The following is an 18,308-nucleotide window of genomic DNA, read 5'->3' as shown; positions in this document are numbered from 1 at the left end:
ATGAGAAGAGATGAGAGATTGGTAGTATGTTTGTTTGGCAGTGTCCAAAGCATTGCTGTAGGAGTAGTAGCTAGTTTTATATGCGAGGAAATCAGTCGTACTACGAGATTTGCGCCATTGGCGTTCTACTTTACGTGAATGATTTCGTAGTTGTCTTGTAGTTTTGGTGTGCCACGGTTGGCATCTAAGCCTACGCGGGGTGTAATGGGTAGCTGGAGCCATGTCATCAAGGGCTGTTTCAAGAGTCTGGTAGAGGTGGGAAACAGCAGAGTCAGGAAAGGTAAATGTAGAAATTAGTGAGAGCTGTTGTTGCAGGGAGGTGGTAAGTTGTGGAAAATTAATTGCATTAGTATTTCTGCGGGTTAGAGTAGGCTTGCATGATTTCAGTGTCAGTGAGCTTGGGGTAATGGAAGAGAGTGAGAGGGTAATGAGATTGTGATCAGAGAGAGGGAAGGGAGTGTTAGTAAAATCAGAGACTGAGCACAGCCTGGTGAAAACAAGGTCAAGGCAGTGGCCTTCCTCGTGAGTAGAGGAGTCAGACCACTGGGAGAGGCCGAGAGAGGAGGTTAGAGAGAGGAGTTTGGAAGCATGCAAAGATGGTGGACTGTCAATAGCAATATTGAAGTCACCCAGGATGACAGTGGAGATGTCAGAGGATAAGAAATGGGGGAGCCAGGCAGAGAAATCTTCTAGAAATTGAGTTTTGGGAAGCCCAGGTGGGCGATAGATAGCAGCAACACGCAGAGAGAAAGGGAAAAAAAAACCCTAATAGAGTGAACTTCAAATGATGTAAATGTGAGTGAAGGAGCAGATGGTAGAACTGAGTATGTGAAGTCTTGTGACAGTAATATACCAACCCCACCTCCTTTACAGTTACCAGGCCTGGTGGTGTGAGTGAAGTGGAAACCACCATGTGACAGTGCTGCAGGCGAGGCCGTGTCTGATTGTGTGAGCCAGGTTTCTGTAACTGCCATCAGGTTGAATTTGTGAGAGATAAAGAGGTCATGGATGGATGTTAATTTATTGCAAACAGAGCATGCATTCAATAGGGCATATTTAAGTTGTTTGGAGTGTGGTGGGAGGCATGTGATATTAATGAGGTTAGCCGAATTTCTAGGCATACAACCAGTAAACTCTGAGTGGGACAGGTGGTTTGGGCCTGGGTTTGGTGATATGTCACCAGCTAATAAGATTAGAAAGGAGAGATAGATAAAGGTGGATGTTTGTGTTTTTTTGTATTGGTGGTGGGATGTGGATGTGAAAGTACAAGTAGAGAAGTAAGTAAAGAGCTCATGAGTGTTTAGAAGAGGGGAGTGAATAATAGAAGAGGCAATGTGCACAGAGTGGTGAGTGTCAGGGAGATGATAGGATGAGTGAAGTTTGGTGAAAATTCCATGTAATGAAATGAGAAGTAGCAGTTTGGTGAGCATGATGTAATAATGTGTATTGTATGATCCTGATGTGGATATACCTCGCATGACATGGCCATGCCCTCACCCGATACCAAAAATTGGTATGCAGTATTCTGTAGCTCTGCAGAATTCTCTTTAAGATTCCATGAGCAAAACAAATGCATTATAGTACTGTATGTCTTGAAAAGTTTATATGAACACATTTTTAAGATGTCTTATTAAAGCAGTTCAGAAATGAAATTGTGTCCGGTAAAAACCAGAACCACTCCCCCGTAATAAATACACATCTGGCATAAGAGTGCAAAGGAATCGTTTTTGGAAATGTTTTACTACATTCACCTTCAATTTGTCAGATGGACTTGAGGAAAGTAAAAAATATATAGCGACAGTCTCATGGTGCAGTAAAAAAAACAGACAGCTTTAGAACTACTGTACAATAAAAGCAGCTGCTGCAGTAGAAAGAAAGGCTTCATGTAAAGGCGGTTCTACAGAAGATTGTTATGGAGCAGCTATCACAAATAATTAAAATGTCCTAGTTTAAAATACACTAGCAGTACAGTATTCCTGGTTTGTCAAAAGTTGTAGATACAGGAGCTGTAATAAGTCATATGTAATGGAATAGCTCATTTTATACAGCTGCTTATGAAGCAAGGAGCATCTGATCCAGTGAGCAGCCCGACTTGGGGAATTAGCACTATTACTCAGGAGCATAACCATTTAAGTATTTTATTCAACTTCTCCAGTGGCTTCTGCAGCTGCTGCCCTCTGCTTCCCACAGGGCACGTCTTCATTTCTGTTGCTCCTCATCTCCTACATTTCTCTGTGAAATTCAGTAGGGCATAGCCGGGCCGATCTTGAATTATACATATGATGCATTAAGGTCCATACACACTGGGCAATTATGCCCAGCATGTATGGACAGCTATGATGCCAGGGAAAGCCGCTCAGTGCATACACAGTAAGCGGCTTTCCCCCTGCCTGGCGCCGTCCTCAATGCCACTCATCTGCTGGTATTACCAGCAGATGAGCGGCTTTCCCGGCGATGATGCGGGAGTGCGCAGCAGCGCTCATCGCTGGGGCATACACACTGGCCATCTTTGAGCTGAAAGCCGCTCAAACAGGCTGTTTTGCGCGGCTTTCAGCTCAAAGTTGCCCAGTGTGTATACTGCACAGAACTGTGGTGTAGTTTCTGCAGTTTATTGCTGTTCTGGTACATTATCGAAGCCATACTTACTGCAGTGTGTATATATATATATATATATCAAATAGATAAGGTGGAGAGATAAAGTAGTACCAACCAAACAGCTGCAGTCATGTTTCAAACACAACCTATAAAGTTAGAAGCTATTTGGATGCTACTAGCTCTGTCTTCACTTTATCTCTCTCTCCAATGTTCTCCCCATTAGTTCCAACAGCATCCTACCGCCAGTAGCTTTACAGTAATTAATTGGTGTGTACCCTGTAGGTGGCTTGGAATCAGTATACTAACTATTCATTGAAGACATTTTAAGACCATCAACTGATGAAAATAAAATTTTGCGTTTGATGGACCTCTTTGCACAGATAGCAGTTTTGTCATACAGCAGTTGCACAGATGTTAGTGTACACATGTTTGCCTACTCTCAGTCAGATGAATCTTTGCTCTGTCTGTGTGGAATGGACGTTTCAGGGCAGGAACTGTGCAGCAACAGTACAATTGCACAGAGTCATTCTACCTTGTAAAAGTGCTGCAGGAGTGTAACTAAAGCTCAGTGCAGGGGCATAACTAGACCTTCCTGGGCCTCATACAACAATGGACTGGGCCACCTTTTCAGCCCTGACATTTGTGCAGGGGGCGTGTGATTGGGGGGCGTGAACGAGTTGGGGGCCTGATCTTGCACCACACCCTCGACTCTCCTAGACGAGTGAGTCCAGTTTTGGGGGGGGTTTGCATTTGCTCAGATAGAAATCCTGGAAGTTGCACTGTGCGTGGCTATCTGGGCTTTCCCTGTGCCCGGATCGGCCCACCAGTCCACTTTTATGAGTGTTCACCATGAACATGTCAACCTTTAGTTTGTGTCGACTTTCTGTCATTGTCTGCCTAGGGTACTTCGACCATCCTTAGGCGTCGACCTGGTCACTATTGACCATTAGTGGTAGACCTAGACATTGTCGACATGTTGACCGGATATCAATCGTAATGTTTCTGGATCTTCCCCTGCATTCAGACTCTGCTTGTATGCATCGGCACCACTCCTACTCATCATCAGCATGTGAATGTTGCTATCATCATTATTATTGCACATCTGCACCGGCTTTATTCAGGATCCTTCTGCAACCCAATATACTTCTCAATAACCCACAATTCCTCAGACCTTTTTAGCCTATGTGCACCAGTTGCCTATGAGTTACACACACAAATCCTCACGTGAAGACATATGCCTGCCTATACAGTTATTCTACAGCAAGTAGGTATAATTATTTTCTACCTAATACTAGAGATGTGCAGGCTCGGATTCCTCAGATCCGAGCCAGCACGGACGTCATCAATCCGGGCCCGGATACGAGCAGCGCTCGGCGCTTCCCGCCTTACTCGAATCCGGGCGCACGGGCAAAACGTCATCGCCCGGCGTCGGATTCTCGCGAGATCACGGAACCCTTAAATTCCGCAACCTCGCGCCGCCATCTTCACTCCAATCTCGGAGAAGGGAAGGGTGTGCTGCTGCTGTGTGTGGTCTCTGCTGGGGCCCGTGCTGCTGTGTACTGTGTCTCTGCTCAGTGATCAAGACATCACCATTGCAAGGATGACTGGTGCTGTGTTCTGTCTCTCCTTTGTGCTGGGGCCTGCCTCTGCTGAGTCTGCTCCTGTATAGTCAGTCACAGTGTGATAGTCCACTGGTGCTGCTAGTGCAACTGCCTGCCCTGCACTGCCTAGTGTCTGCTGCAGTCTGCTCTCTGCTGTTGCCACTGGCTAGTGCCTACCAGTACCTATTGCAGTATATAATTCCAGTGTGCTGTTGCCCCTGGCTATCAGTACCTATCACAGTATATAATTCCAGCTTGCTGTTGCCACTGGCAGTGGCTACCAGTATTTTATTTATTGCAGTATATAATTCTAGTCTGCTGTTGCCACTGGCTACCAGTATTTATCGCAGTATATAATTCCAGTCTGCTGTTGCCGCTGGCTACCAGTATTATTTATCACAGTATATAAAAATCCAGTCTGCTGTTTCCACTGGCTACCAGTATTTATCGCAGTATATAATTCCAGTCTGCTGTTGCCGCTGGCTACCAGTATTATTTATCACAGTATATAAAAATCCAGTCTGCTGTTTCCACTGGCTACGAGTATTTATCGCAGTATATAATTCCAGTCTGTTGCCACTGGCTACCAGTATTTATTGCAGTATATAATTCCAATCTGCTGTTTCCACTGGCTACCAGTACTATCAGTCCAGGGGTGCCCACATGTGTGCTGTATCATCCAGGGGTGCCCACATGTGTGCTGTATTTGTCCAGGGGTGCCCCCATGTGTCCTGTATCAGTCCTGGGGTGCCCGCATGTGTGCCATATAATTCCAGGGGTGCCCCATGTGTCCCATATCAGACCAGGGGAGCTGCCCTTTTTTTAATGAAAATAAAATTAAGGTGTTTTTTTTTTTTTTACTGCAAGGGCTGTTAAATGCGCTGTAGTCCAGGGGTGAGCCAAGAGTGCTGTATAATTCATGGGGTGTTGCTAAGTAAGGTGTGCTGCTCTTTTTTATAATTAAAAGAATACACATTTTTATTTTTACTGCAGGAATTTGTCTGCTGTATAATTCCATGCCTGCCGCCATGTGTGCCATAACAGTCCAGGGGTGCCACCATCTGTGCTGTATAATTCCATGTGTGCTGTATCAGGTCAGGGGTGATGCTAGGTGTGCCGTATCAGACTAGAGGGGATGCTAAGTGTGCCATATCAGTCCAGGGGTGATGCTAAATGTGCCGTATCAGTCCAGGGGTGATGCTACCTGTGCCATATCAGTCCAGGGGTGATGCTAGGTGTGCCGTATCAGACTAGAGGGGATGCTAAGTGTGCCATATCAGTCCAGGGGTGATGCTAAATGTGCCGTATCAGTCCAGGGGTGATGCTACCTGTGCCATATCAGTCCAGGGGTGATGCTAGGTGTGCCGTATCAGACTAGGGGGGGTGCTAAGTGTGCCATATCAGTCCAGGGGTGATGCTAAATGTGCCGTATCAGTCCAGGGGTGATGCTACCTGTGCCATATCAGTCCAGGGGTGATGCTAGGTGTGCCGTATCAGACTAAAGGGGATGCTAAGTGTGCCATATCAGTCCAGGGGTGATGCTAAATGTGCCGTATCAGTCCAGGGGTGATGCTACCTGTGCCATATCAGTCCAGGGGTGATGCTAGGTGTGCCGTATCAGACTAGGGGGGGTGCTAAGTGTGCCATATCAGTCCAGGGGTGATGCTAAATGTGCCGTATCAGTCCAGGGGTGATGCTACCTGTGCCATATCAGTCCAGGGGTGATGCTAGGTGTGCCGTATCAGACTAGGGGGGGTGTTAAGTGTGCCATATCAGTCCAGGGGTGATGCTAAATTTGCCGTATCAGTCCAGGGGTGATGCTACCTGTGCCATATCAGTCCAGGGGTGATGCTAGGTGTGCCGTATCAGACTAGGGGGGGTGCTAAGTGTGCCATATCAGTCCAGGGGTGATGCTAAATTTGCCGTATCAGTCCAGGGGTGATGCTACCTGTGCCATATCAGTCCAGGGGTAATTCTAGGTGTGCAGTATCAGCCTAGAGGGGATGCTAAGTGTGCCATATCAGTCTAGTGTTTGTGCCGCACACTTGTGTGGCTTATCATAGTTATCCAGCTACCTCGGTGCAACCTTTTGCCCTAAAAACAATATTGTAAGGTGTGAGCTGTTCAGAATAGACTGTAAATGAGTGGAAATGAATGTTATTGAGGTTAATATAGCGTAGGAGCAAACAAAAAAAAAAAATTCTGCGATTTTAGCAGTTTTTATGCTTTTTTAACAAAAAAATCAGAACCCAAAACCCAAGAAATCCAAACACAAAACACTTAGGAGGTGTTTTGGCAAAACCCATTAGAACCCAAAACCTCAAGGTAATCAGAACCCAAAACCCAAAACCCGAAAAGTGGCCGGTGCACATCTCTACCTAATACCCCTTTCACACAGAAAATGAAATTCCCGGGTGAATCTGTTCCACCCGGGAATTTCATAAAATACAAGGGTCCTTTGTCTGTGTGATAGGGTCAATTTGGATGTCAAAAAACCCTGTGTAATTGAGCAAATTACCGGGTGTAAATTTAAGGCCCGGAGATTTGCTCTTCTGTGTGAAGGGGGTCTGACAGCACGCTGCTGAATAACCCAGAGCTTCAAATGCCTGGTACTAGTGGGTTGGGATCGTTTGGTCTACTGCAAGTTGGTCGACAAGCATTAGGTCGACACCATTAGGACGACATGGGGAAAGGTCGACGCGGTTCTAGGTCGACATGGGTCTAAGTCAACATGGGTTTAGGTCAACACAAGAAATAAGTCGACAGTGTCTAGGTCGACAGTCAAAAGGTCGACATGGGGTTTTTCACTGTTTTTTTGTGTGCTCGGCACACTATTTTATTCTCCCACCATGCCCTAGTGGATGGTAGGGCATGAAATACCGCCTGTCAGCACGTCGGCTCAAAAAACAGTGAAAAACCCCATGTCGACCTAAAACCATGTCGACCTAATGGTGTTGACCCAATGCTTGTCGACCAACTTGCTGTAGACCCAATGAAAGTATCCCATAATTGCCGGGTTATTCAGCCACGGCTGTCTGAAGCGGTATTAATCTTCAGTTGGCAAAGAAATATGAGCTAATTAATAGGCTATTATCTTCCTGACTGTCCCAGCCAACCTACACAATACTTAATGTACACCACAAGTTCATCACCGATAATAACTTAAATTTCACTCCTCTATTTTTCACTATCCCTCTAAATTAACTTCTTGACCTTAACTTTCATTCCCTTTCCATCAATGTGATCAGCCATTTATTGAACAAGATCTGTGCTTTTTGCTGCAGTTACATCTGTATCTTATGCTAATGCTACAACTGATTTTATATGAAGTTAAATGCCCCATTCCACCAGCTTTAGAGAATTTTCATCTCAGAGTTTCTGCACCATTGGACGCACCATCGACAATTGCACAGGTTTAGAATGTGCTTCTGTGTTGGGTGGTTCAGGGTCTTTGGACACAGCCACTTTGAGCAACATGTCTGCATTGTCTTAGCCACTCCCCTTGTGCGGCATTGGTGATATGGGCCACAGTAGGCCCTTAATTAATGTGAGCTACAGGCCCATATGGATGCAGCACGGCCGGTGTAATGGTCAGCATTACTGCCTCACAGCGCTGAGGCCATGGGTTTGATTCCCACCATGGCCCTAACTGTGCGCAGTTTGTATATTCTCCCTGTGGTTGTGTGGGTTAGATAGATTGTAAGCTCCACTGGGGCAGGGACTGATGTGAATGTTCAACTATTCTCTGAAAAGCCCTGCAGAATATGTGTGCGCTATAGAAATAACTTAATCAATTATTTGGCACTGCGTGCTCATAGCATCTGTTCCCAGGAGAAGTACAGGAGGCATGCCGGCAGCACCCAGAGCATTGTACATGCCCCCACAGTGAGGCATTGCTCACGATGAAGCCACTCCGCCCACACGACTCCCAAATTGGTCAGCCTCAATATTGGGAGATATGAGTTTGCAGCATTTGTTTGATCTTGATTATATAAATAAAGAGTATCTGTTTATACTTTCTGCTGCTCCTATATAGCGTATCTGCTAATAGATTACAAATCTAGGTCACGGCTTCTTCCCAGGGGCCATTGGTGGTTTGCCATGAATGTCGAGCTTGGTAACCTCCAGTTGGAAATGCAATTTTTAGTTTTTTTGTATGAAAAAATGTGGGCAATTTTACTGTTGTGAATATACTTTGCTTTTGAGGGTGTTAACCATGGTGGTTCATTTCTGGTTTATCCTACAAGTATGCATTAAGTTGAATATTTAGCCTGAATTTTCTGGACTATAACTATGATCTATTTTAAGTCCTTTAATGGTGTTGGACTGAACAAAGACTATCAGCAAATGCAGTTAATAACGCCAGTATGCACGTAGGTTTGCGAAAATTGCAAAATGCAGTTCTTCCAAAAAGATTTATGACCTGGGGTTCCTTCTGCCCATGAGCCAAATGATGCACATTCCGTGGGGACACATGCCATGGGGTCCAACTGAACCCCTCTCAGAGATGACTGTGAAAAGAAGCCAATAGGCTTCTATTAGGCAGCACAATCTAATTGTCTAGTGTGTCCAAATCCTAAAAAATGTTGCATTCTGGAGCTTGGTATATATGGGAAATGTGTCCAAAAAGTATTGCCTCATTTTAGCACAATTCGCCATATAGTGATATGTATCTTGTTATTATATAAATATATAAAGTAGATGCATCTTCAAACCTACTATGTCCTTGAAATAGAACAACATTTTTGACAGGTCAGGAGGATTTTGAGAGGTGTGCAGCATACTGTGGTAATCACGTATTATCGCTGGCACCAAACTTAAGGTGCCCATACACCACTGCGATGTATCACAGCAGTGTACAGGCCACCTGACCCCCCTGAGCTGTCCTTGTCCCCTGCTGCCAGGAGGGGGGGCCAAGTCGGATGTCGGAAGGGCAGCAGCTCCGGCTTTGGTCCAATGACCTTTGATTTGGGCAGATTTCTCAGCCAAATCTGCAGAGATCGGGTGAAAGTGGCCTATATTGGTCAAGAGTATGGGCACCTTTACAGGGGTAAATTTACTAAAACTCCTGAAAATAGCAGGAGCCGGGCACCTCTCGTGCAGGAGCCTGGCAGCAGATGACTCCATTGCCTCCCAGAGTTCTGCCAACGAGTCCATGCTAAAAGTCTGGAAAGGCATGCAATCATAGGAATGCCTTCACTTCCTCTGCCTGTGCATGTTTCTGGCCCTTTACAAATGAAGCTAATGTACCTTATTCCACTAACCTATGAAGCCTAGCACTTTAACATGTATGGTAATTGCAAAGCTACATTGGTGCTGCAGAAATGCTGTTTTGCACTTTATAAATGACCTCTTCTCTGTTTTATGGGCATAGTGCTTCTAAGAGGTGTTGTTGTATGACTTTGTCATTCTTAAATATCAACCTTAATTATTGTATGTTTGTATCTGATTACAGATTAACAGAGAAAACTGTGACATCTGTGGACCGAGGATGGGTATACAGGGCATGGAGATTGAAGCGTCTATACATTTACTACCACTAAACCATCAAGTGGGAGGCCACACAAGCATGCTGGTCTATGACAGTGATACAGTCTGCAAACCACTGGTATCCCAAGAACAAAGATTCTATGAATCACTACCAAGAGAGATGAGAAATTTTACCCCCAAATATAAAGGTCAGGAATGTCTCCACATCATAGTAGAATTGTCTTCTTACTTTTCCTCCTACTCTTTCTCTTCTTCTTCCTCCTCTTTTTATTTAGTAACAGATATATATATATATATATATATATATATATATATATATATATATATATATTGTGACAAGGATCACAAACACAGGATCTCAGATGACAACTTGGTAGTTTATTCATCAGCAGGTACAGCATAGCTGGTGACATTCATATACAGTTGGTATCACAGGCAGTAGCATACAGGCATAGCAGACTCCTAAAAGTCTCCAATGGTCCCTAGTCTAACCCACAACCCCCAGCCTATCACTCGGGCAGATAGTCCACCATCGAAAGCAAGCAGACAGTGCCATGGGAAGCCTTAAATCAGAACATCCCAGGTGCTGGGATTCTGCTACTGCTAATAAAACCTGGTCTGGCTCCTCCGCATTACTTTCATGTGGGGGGATGCTGACTCTGCCACACTCCTCCCCCCTTAGCTTCAACCACCCTGGGGAAGCTATACAATTTTCAGGTGAGTTATCAGACTCACCCACCCCTACTTGTGTCATCTGTCTGGGTACACCGCCCTCCACCACCTTCCAGAGGTCGCCCACCTCGCCATCTTCCTCCTCCCCTAGCTTCACCATAGGGTTGCTTGGAGGACCTACAAACCTCCTGGAAAGGGCATTGGCATTGAGGCACTGTTTCCCTGGACGATGCCTCACCTCAAACTTAAATGGCTGCAAGGTCAAAAACCAACGGGTCATCTGAGCATTCACCTCTTTGTTTGTATACATTCACAGCAAAGGTGCATGGTCATAACATAATAATAAATAATATCTTAGTGAATCAACTGCCCACTTAATGCCCAAGCACTCCTGCTCAACAATTGAGTACTTGCACTCTCTGGGCAGTAATTTACGGCTAAGATAGAGGATGGGCTTCTCATCTCCATCTACCTCTTGGGAGAGCACTGCTCCTAATCCTGTCCCAGAGGCATCCATGTGCAACACAAATTGTTTTCTAAAGTCAGGAGCTTGCAAGGCTTGATACACAAAGCTCATCTTAAATCCTGCCAAGCAGTTTCCACTGGTCTAGACCGCGTTATTTTGTCTGGGGACTGTTTCTTCAGACATTCGGTTAGTGGAGCCTTTCTTGCGGCGAAATCCCAAATGAACCGGCGATAATATCCCACCAGACCGAGATATGTCCTAAATTGTGACTTACATTTAGGTTTAGACCAGGTGAGAACTGCTTCTACCTTACTAGGCTGAGGATTAACCTTTCATCTGCCTACAATGTACCCCAAATACTTGGCCTCAATCATACCAATGGCACATTTCTCATGGGTTGGCAATGAACCCATGTGTCCATAGAGACTGTATGACAGCTTCTAACTTTGGTAGAATTGACTCCACTTCAGAGCTGAAAATAACAATGTCATCTAAATATGCAGGCGCATATGCCCTGTGGGCCCCAGCTCCTGCTTTCTTTTGAAAGAAAAACACTGTTTTTTCCAATGAAGATAACATAAAATTATTCAGAAATACACTCTATACATTGTTAATGTGGTAAATGACTATACTAGCTGCAAATGTCTGTTTTTTAGAGGAGGTAGAGGCCCATTTCCAGCAACCATCACTCCAGTGTTCTAATGGTACATTGTGTTTGCTATCACGTTAGAAGACTGATGGGTGATTAGAAAACCCTTGTGCAATTATGTTAGCATAGCTGAAAACGGGGTTGTTAATTAGATAAGTTATAAAACTGGCCTTTCTTTGAGCTAAATGAAAAGAGAACAAAATTTTGCAGGGCTAGAGTTTTATGGCCCCCATAAATCAGCAATCACAATTAATTGCTTCTCAGATCCAGTGATTTCTTTCCCAGATAAATGGTTTCTACAATCTATTTAACTTGCCCACACATTGCAGATTTGTTTCAGTGATCGTCAGATTTTTCCTGTTAGAATGCCCACACATACAAAATGAAACTCCAATAAAACCAGATTTTTAAACATGTTTAAAAATCTGATTCAGCAATCGATTGGCGATCCCTATTAATTTTTGATTGAGATTGCCAAAAGGGGGAGCCCACACATTAAAGATTAATTGTGCCACTCATCTCCAGAACAGAGGATTGTCACAATTAATTGCTGATGTATGGGGCCCATTACTTAATCATTGTTATTTAATACAAATAAAAATAAGAAACATAGAATAATAAAGTAGACCAGCGGTTCTTAAACTGTGGGTCCTGACCCCAAAGTGGGTCCCGACCTTCTCAGCATGGGGTCGCAACTCCATGTTGCTGACCATCAGGGTGATAACTTTTCTAATCTCAGTCAGTGATTCAAGGAGTCTGAAACATCTGTTGAATTGTGTTATTTTAGACTCCTCCCATCATTTTGTGCCTCTACAATGCTGCCATGTATGTGCTGTCTGCTGACCACACATGTGATGTGATGACCTTCTGCAGTAACTTGCTGGGGTCCTGTCATTATTTTTATTGTCTGATGGGGTCCCAGAGCAAAATAGTTTGAGGACCCCTGAAGTAGACTATACACCTGTCTTGAGACCACAATTATAAAAACTAATAAAAATATAGAAGTAAAGAAAACATAAAACATATATGAGACCTCAATACATAAAGAACCATAGAGGCATGTGTTAGTAGGATGTCAGTATGGCAATCAGTAGGATATCCAAACCAAGGCCCTTATTCTGATTGACGCGGACTTTACCGCGTACTTACGGATCGCGTCTTTACGGCGTCTGCGCATGCGTGGCGAACGCTACGCGCATGTGCCACGCCTTGACTCGGTACCAGTTCGGGCAAATCCCGTCCAAAACTGTTCACCGCTATCAGTCGGGAAATAGGGGCGTATTATGGGCGTCATGCGGAATGACACATGGGCGTAGTTTCAAAGTGGGCAAAACGGGGCGGAAACATGGGCGGACACGGGGGAGTACACTTATGTTGGGGGGCGTACATTCGGAAACCACTCCGAATGCACGCGATCAAAAAGGGCAGAAATGTGCGGTGTCCACAAGTGTACTATTGCTTTGCGGACACCACTCGTTCATGCGGTAGGCGAACGTACGCCTAATGACTACAACCATTAACACCTGAACCCAATAGAATCTACTCCTTTACTCATTACTCACTAATAGGCCGCTTGTCAGTGCTTTAATTGAAACCATTGCTGCTTCAAGGAAACCTTACTAGTCCCCCACATATGCTGTACTTGTCAGACACTTTCAAACTGCTAACAATGGACATGACAGAATATTAATACTAGCAATACACATGTGTTACTTCATAGTGGGTTGTTTGGCGTAAATACTCCGCTTACGTGCGGTAGCACCGCTTGGCTCCCGTTCGGATGCGGTATTCCCGAGCATACTCTGTAATACTCTGTAATACCGTGCCGAATCGGAGTGTTTCTCCCGCACACGCATGCTTTGTATGTCGTCCGTAAACACGCCCTGTTCTTAAAGAGTGAGTCCGTCCGAATGCGGAGGACACGTGGGCGTTTCTACGGACGATGGCCGCACGCGGCAAAACACCGTGGCGTGCGGACCGCTCCGTAAGAATGCGGGAATATCCGCACCGATCAGAATAAGGGCCCAAGTGCTTTACATAGAACAAGTGCTGGCTTATTTAGTTTGTCCTGATTCCGTTGTTAGTGGTATGCAATGCTGTACCATCATATGAACAGTTAATTAGTCTCTATTAGGCTTTGTTAGTAATAAAATGAGGCAGGATTAGTGCACATGTATTTCAATGGCATACCATATGGTTACCTTGATTCATGGTCATTTCCAGTTCATGTCTGGACAGTCCATAAGAAAGATACCTTACAAAGTCACGGGATGTTGGATTGTTTCTGTGCCTCCCAGTTGCTGATGCTGAATGTCCTGTATGCAACTTTATCCAGAGTGTGCACTGGTATGGATACCGTAACTTCGGCAATGAGTGAGATAGTTGGAGCTCTTACGCGTTTCCCCGCCTGCTGTAGGCCTCAGCGGCTTCCTCAGAGAGATACACTATCTGCTGTGACATCTGTATGCTGCAATGCTGTAACCATCCTTCACTATGCTGTTACCTGGTATGCTGTTTACCTGCTACAAAATAAAGATCCAGACTTCGTCTTATCCAGTGTATGTGATAACTTGTATATATTATATTATATATCATACATATATGTAGTATATATATATAAACTGAAATGCTCTGTGGAATTTCTAAATTGGCAATAATGAACACAAAACTGTTGTCACCATGTACTTTGTGAATCATAGATAGGCAAAAATAGATATTTTCATCTGTTGCCAGGAATAAAAGTGGACAAATTAAATGAGCAGAAATGAGGCAGAGGGAAATGTGACACAGATAAGAGAGGGGGAGGGGAGAGTGACTAAAGCACACAGAGCCTCCTCATTGGCCCCAGGAAATCTTTTCCAGATGCCAGCACTGTACGTCTTCTACACTAAATATCCACAGACACATTTTCCGTCTATGAATAGAGACTTATAATGAGGGATGATATAGAACAGCAGCAGTTGGAACTGTGCGAGTGTGAAATTTACAAAGAACTGATCTTTCAGAGCATTAATATAGGGACTATAAGTGCATAATACAGTTTTGTGAACACATTATACAAAATCATAACAAATTTGCAGTCATATTATTTATATGCCCATATCCGGTATTGTAGAAAATATTCTTGGATACATTTATTTATTTATTTATTCATACTATTAAAGTAGTGAGTGAGAATGAACTAGCAATCACAAGATTCATTCATTATGTGGAGCTACTTTAGGATTAATGTGGCAGAGGGAAGAAGGTGCAAAGTGAGTAAGAAGGTATAAAAAGTCTAATCACAGATGCTTAAACATCTGCGCTGCATTTAGCCTTCCTATAAGGCATAGGTTACAGTCTTAGTATAACCCTTTGCTTACTGTTATGGAAAAATAAATGGAGCTTATATGAAATTAGAGAAAGTCTCTATGTACATGAGATACCTGATTTCCAATGCCCTGTGGGAAGCATGCTGTCATATATACTGACAAAAATAAAACTTTATAGCCGAGACATAAATATGTTGAGGTTAACATAAAAAGATAATAAAACATGAATCTGCTTCGTAGTATTCAATATTAATTATTGTTGTTATATTTTTCTTTCTGTAGTTCCCTTATGTTTTGCTGTGCTGTACAGGCAAATCTGAGCATATCATAATAACAATAGTATAATAGGTGGACATACTGTACTGTAATCTGATTTCCCTATTACTTTAGTGCAGGGCTCTCTTTTATCATTTTATTCATTTGATTTGAGGCATTTTGTGATTATGACAAGGTCTCTAACCAGCTTTTAGCAAATTACATTTGTCTCCAGTGTCTAATTAGTGTGAATATATGCAAATCGTATGAGAGGATACGTTTATTTGGTACGTATATGTTAGTTGGGCGGCCACTATAGTTAGTACGCTCATACCCCCACTATCCATGTCGGCATGGAGTTGATTTAATAGAGTGTGGCCAGCGAGCCCCGCGAGGGTATGTGGAAAACTAAGCAAATAGCTTAGTGGGCGCCCAACTAACATATAAGTACAGGTTGAGTATCCCGTATCCGTATATCTCTTATCCGAATTATTCCAAAAACCGTGGTTTTTGGAATCATTCGAATTTATTTTTTTTTTTTTACCCCCCCTAACCCTCTTTTCATACTTACCAAGTCCCAGGACGTCCACAGCAGGCCTCCGGCATCGTCTCCAGGGTCTCCAGCGGTCCCAGGAATGCATTGCGCGAGTGTGCGCGCGCGCCGGTGACGTCACCGGTGCGCGCGCACACTTGCGCAATGCATTCCTGGGACCGCTGGAGACCCGGAGAAGATGCCGGAGGCCTGCTGTGGACGCCCGGGGACTGCGTGGATGCCGAGGGACCACCGGACACCATCAGGGGACAGGTAAGTATGGCTAAAACAATTTATTCCAAAAACCGGAATATTCCCCTATCCGGAATGCTCGTGGTCCCGAGCATTTCGGATAGGGGATACTCAACCTGTACAGTTTATTTTAACATACATTAAAAATGCACATAGATCGGAAACAAGCAAGTACAATATGGTACAAAATACATGCAGAAGAGACAATGGACCCACTATTGGTGATATAACAGACGTAGGAATAACAATAATCACTGAGAATACAGCCAAGGTAAGAGATAAATATAAGCAATCAAAGGAGGGTCAGGGGGGCGAACCATGCTTGCCTACTTTTGAAAACTACTTTCAGGGAGATTATAGTTGGTAGTAGAATTTTGCACAGTGCCCCTTTGAGGGGGCATATCATGCTCCACCCAAAGGGCGTGTCTAGTTCCATATATGGAGAGATTGTGAAAAGAGATTGTGAACGTGGCACCTAGAATTCTGGGTGTGTACTGCTACATCTGAAAGGAATCTTTTAAAATGACTTATATAAAAATGTAGATGAGCCCCAAAGCAGTTAGTAAGAGCTACTATACTTTCTAAAGTGCTGGTAAATTGTGCTGATGATTCAATGTAAATGTATCTATCTTTCATTCCCTTTTCCCCCAATAATGTAACAGTGTAATGTGGGCTAGGTGAAATGAGGAAGATTGGTAGACTAATGGGAGATTGCTGCTATTTCAGGGAGTCTCCTGCAGAATGGAACAGCTAAATAGCAGTTTGACATGCACGCTCGCTTCCAGCCAATTAGGGAAACATCGGTCCACCGTGCAAATGCGTGGTGAACTGAGAAATTTAGAATAAGGCCCTTAGCCCAAAAGTGAGGCCCAAAGAAAGTCACAGTTATCAACACTAGCTAAATTAATATTAATAATATTAATATTATTTATATAGCGCTCTTTCTCCAATAGGACTTAAGGCGCTTAACAGATAGAATGAATGTAATACAGTACAGAAAAGCTTTTCATAAACAATACTTAAAGGACTGAAGGAAACGCTTGAGTAAATAGGAAGGTCTTGAGTCTGTTTTTGAAGCATTCTAGAGTGGGGGTCTCTCGAACTGTGCGGGGAGGTGAGTTCCATAAAGTCGGAGCTGAATGGCTAAAAGCTCGACCCCCAGATGAATTACGGGAGTTCCTAGGTACTGCTAAAAGTCCTTCATCTACAGACCGCAGTAATCGGGTGGGGCAGTATGGAATCAGAAGCTGCTTCAGGTACCTTGGGCCTTGGTCATGTAGGGCTTTGAAACTCAGTAGATTGATCTTGAAAATGATTTGCCATTTTATTGGCAGCCAGTGAAGGGAGTAGAGAATGGGAGTAATGTGGCTAGAGCGGGGCTGTTTAGTTAACAGCCTGGCAGCTGTGTTTTGTACCAGCTGTAATCGGTGCAGTTCTTTTGCTGGTAAACCAAGGTAAAGGGCATTGCAGTAATCCAAACGAGATGATACAAATGCATGTAAGACTTTTGGCAGGTCTTCAGATGGGATTAAGTGTTTGATTCTGGCTATGTTCCTCAGATGAAAGAACCAGGATTTGATTGTGGCTGATATCTGATGTTTAAGTGTCAATCCACCATCATAAATTAGTATGAAAAAGAATAATGTTTAAAGTTCCATTGCAATATCAATGTGCCGTGTGAACTACATCCGCTACTAACAAATCTGTTAGGTACTTGTGTATTTTGGCGGCGCCCATCGCATCGCATACCATAACGCATACGATGGTATGCGATGCGACGTGATATCGTACGATAGTGCACGATGGCATACAATTTTGAAATTGTATGCCATTGTACATGGCATACAATGCCATACGATGCGATGCGATGCGATTAAACATTGTATAAGCACCCTAATGGGTGCTTATACAATGTTAAGCACCCAAATGGGTGCTTACAATGTTAAATGCACCCCCACGCCACCCCCCCACTATAAACGTGAACCCGAAGCGTGGCGAGCGCAGCGAGCCCGCGAGGGGCGGCGGTACGCGTCCTATGACCTTTTCATACCCCCACTATCCACGTCGGTGTGGAGTTGAGAATAGAATAGTGTGGCGAGCGCAGCGAGCCACCGAGCCCGAAGCGTGGCGAGCGCAGCGAGCCCCGCGAGGGGACGCGGATACCTGTGAAGCCCGCGAAGGGACGCGTTTACCTGTGAAGGTATCCGCGTCCCCTCGCGGGGCTCGCTGCGCTCGCCACACTATTCTATTCTCAACTCCACGCCGACGTGGATAGTGGTGGTATGAAAAGGTCGTAGGACGCGTACCGCCGCCCCTCGCGGGCTCGCTGCGCTCGCCACGCTTCGGGTTCACGTTTATAGTGGGGGGTTGCGTGGGGGTGCATTTAACATTGTAAGCACCCATTTGGGTGCTCAAAAGCACCCTTTAGGGTGCTTATACGATTTTTGGTCGTATAGGGGGTCAAAATCGCGTCGCATCGCATCGT

The 18,308-nt window shown here is 44.4% G+C and overlaps 1 protein-coding gene across 2 annotated transcripts in view; it reads left to right on the top strand.

The window, feature by feature from the left end:
• The window catches only part of IP6K3 (inositol hexakisphosphate kinase 3), a 211,538-nt gene that overhangs the window by 21,952 nt on the left and 171,278 nt on the right, over nt 1–18,308 (top strand). Inside the window, exon 2 of one of the 2 annotated variants that reach the window (XM_083173104.1) lies at nt 9,652–9,874. The exons of the other annotated variant lie outside the window; for it this stretch is intronic. Coding sequence (XP_083029230.1) covers nt 9,688–9,874 — 187 coding nt within the window. The 5' untranslated portion in view covers nt 9,652–9,687. The remainder of the gene's footprint in view (nt 1–9,651; nt 9,875–18,308) is intronic. 2 annotated transcript variants of the gene reach the window in all.

Source organism: Crinia signifera, chromosome 2 (assembly GCF_055691185.1).
Source record: "Crinia signifera chromosome 2, ASM5569118v1, whole genome shotgun sequence".
In the NCBI taxonomy this organism is placed as follows: Eukaryota; Metazoa; Chordata; class Amphibia; order Anura; family Myobatrachidae; genus Crinia; species Crinia signifera.
The sequence above is the reverse complement of the archived record's forward strand: the minus strand, read 5'-3'. Positions and strand labels throughout refer to the sequence as shown.